The following is a 1968-nucleotide window of genomic DNA, read 5'->3' as shown; positions in this document are numbered from 1 at the left end:
AAACATGGTCTATGGTAGGTTGCACCAATAAGCTACTTAAGCAGGACCTGTAATCATCCAGAATTGGAGCTTGGAAGGAGTGTTTCTTGTAGATACTGTTCCTTGTGTTCCTTGAGTTCCTGACATGACTTCCCTCACTGATGGAGTCTGTACTAAGAGTATAAGCCAGATAACCCATTTTATTTTCTAGGATGTTTGTGGTCAAAATGTTTTCCCATGAAACAGAAAAGGAAACTAGAACATGCACAAATTACCTAACAGATATTTATTAAGTTAGAGAATATTCTAAGTTATACAAATACTAAAGGAAACTACAAATGTGGATCTATTAAATTCTTATTTAAACAAAATCTGTAGAGATGATAAATTGTTAAAAATGTCATAAATTTTCAATCACTATCAAGTTCAGTTACCAATGAAATTCAGTTATTAACTGAAAACTCCTGATCTTTGGATGAAGAAGGGGCTTGTCAAAAATGGGAGCAGTCTTGGACCTATAATTATTACAGTGGGTCTCATCTCAAGGGGATCCAGTGAAGTGTCATTAAGAGGAGAGTAGGAAAGTTCAACATAGTATTTCTATTAAAAGTGGTGTACTGATCTATTTTCAAGGGAATGGTTAATATCCCAACTGATTTCACCTCAGACCATCAACTCAGCAGAGTTGTGGAAATGCCCCAAAAGGATAAGGGCGAATTTGTCCTAAAAGTTCTCTTGTATATGATCACAGCAGCTCTCAGCTGCATCACTAGAGTGTACTACTCTCTTCATCTTCTACATCTTCTTCATTTTCTTCACCTCCTTTTTGTTCTACAACATCTTCAACTTCTTCACCTTCTTCCTCAGGGGTGTCTTGAATGGCTCTCTGCAGAATCAGCCTGAGAGTCCCACACTGGAATTGGCAGTGCTTAATTGAGCCAACAAGTAAGCAAATGATAGGGTTGGCACAGCTGTTAACAGCGGATAGGAGGAGAATTGTCTCATGAAAAGAATTACAAGGCATAATAAAATAGACATCTGTGGTCCAGTATAAGAAGTAGATGTAAATCCCAAAAGGAAAGCCACAGATCAAGACGACCAGTGCTGTAAGCACAATGGTCACAAATAGCCTGGTCATAGGAGTCTGCTGTGAACCACAGAAGATCCTGAACATCATGGCTTGATTGGATTGAGAGAGAACCACAAATTCAATAAGTAACCATACAACAATGATGAGTTTACATTTCCAACACATATCCCAGTTATAAATATGATCCAGCAGTCCACAAATTATCTCATGAGGAAGGCTCAACAGAAGGGACACAGCCCAGAGCAGAGTACAAATGAAAGCTGATGTGTGTTTTGGGCGTCGGCCATGATACCAATTGGACCAAATGACAGACAACCAGTACTCTACACTAATGGCTGTTATCATGCTCACGCCTGCCAGGTAAGCAAGTGTGAACACAGTGTTGAGAAACAATATTATGTGACTGTTGATGGAGTGAAAATTCACAGTGATCGTTACCAGGGAAAATACAATGTAAGGGCAGAGGAAGAGGAAGTTTGCCCCAGCCAGGTTGAGGATGTAGACAGAGAATGCATTCCTGTGCATATGGAAGCCCAGAAGCCACAACACTATGGCATTTTCTGCCAGTCCAATGAAAGCAATGATAATGGAAAGTAAACTCATGGCAAGGGACACGATGTCACAAGATGAAGATTCCATGAAGTAGCTTTCATTAAGTTCTCTGAGGTCAACCTCCAAGTGTGGGAAACTTGAATCCATGTTTGAAAACACTCCTGGAATGAAAAAACAAGACATAAACACATGCTTTTCACTCTCTTATTATCAAGATTACCCTGATATTTGTAAGTTGGTCTGGTTCATAAGGATGGAAAATGAACTTAAGAAATTTATCAAAACCAGTATTTCTGGAGACTTCTTTAAAACCAGTCTGAATTTATTTGGGTTACCTACAATCCATG

At 39.1% G+C, this 1968-nt stretch overlaps 1 protein-coding gene across 1 annotated transcript; it reads right to left on the bottom strand.

Annotated features, from left to right (window-relative positions):
* Positions 1-748: 748 nt before the first annotated feature.
* Positions 749-1768, bottom strand: Mrgprb13 (MAS-related GPR, member B13). Its single transcript, XM_884524.1, has one exon. It carries the CDS (start codon positions 1766-1768, stop codon positions 749-751), a length of 1020 nt encoding a protein of 339 aa, XP_889617.1.
* Positions 1769-1968: the final 200 nt, after the last annotated feature.

This window comes from Mus musculus, chromosome 7, assembly GCF_000001635.26.
Source record: "Mus musculus strain C57BL/6J chromosome 7, GRCm38.p6 C57BL/6J".
Taxonomy (NCBI): Eukaryota; Metazoa; Chordata; class Mammalia; order Rodentia; family Muridae; genus Mus; species Mus musculus.
The sequence above is the reverse complement of the archived record's forward strand: the minus strand, read 5'-3'. Positions and strand labels throughout refer to the sequence as shown.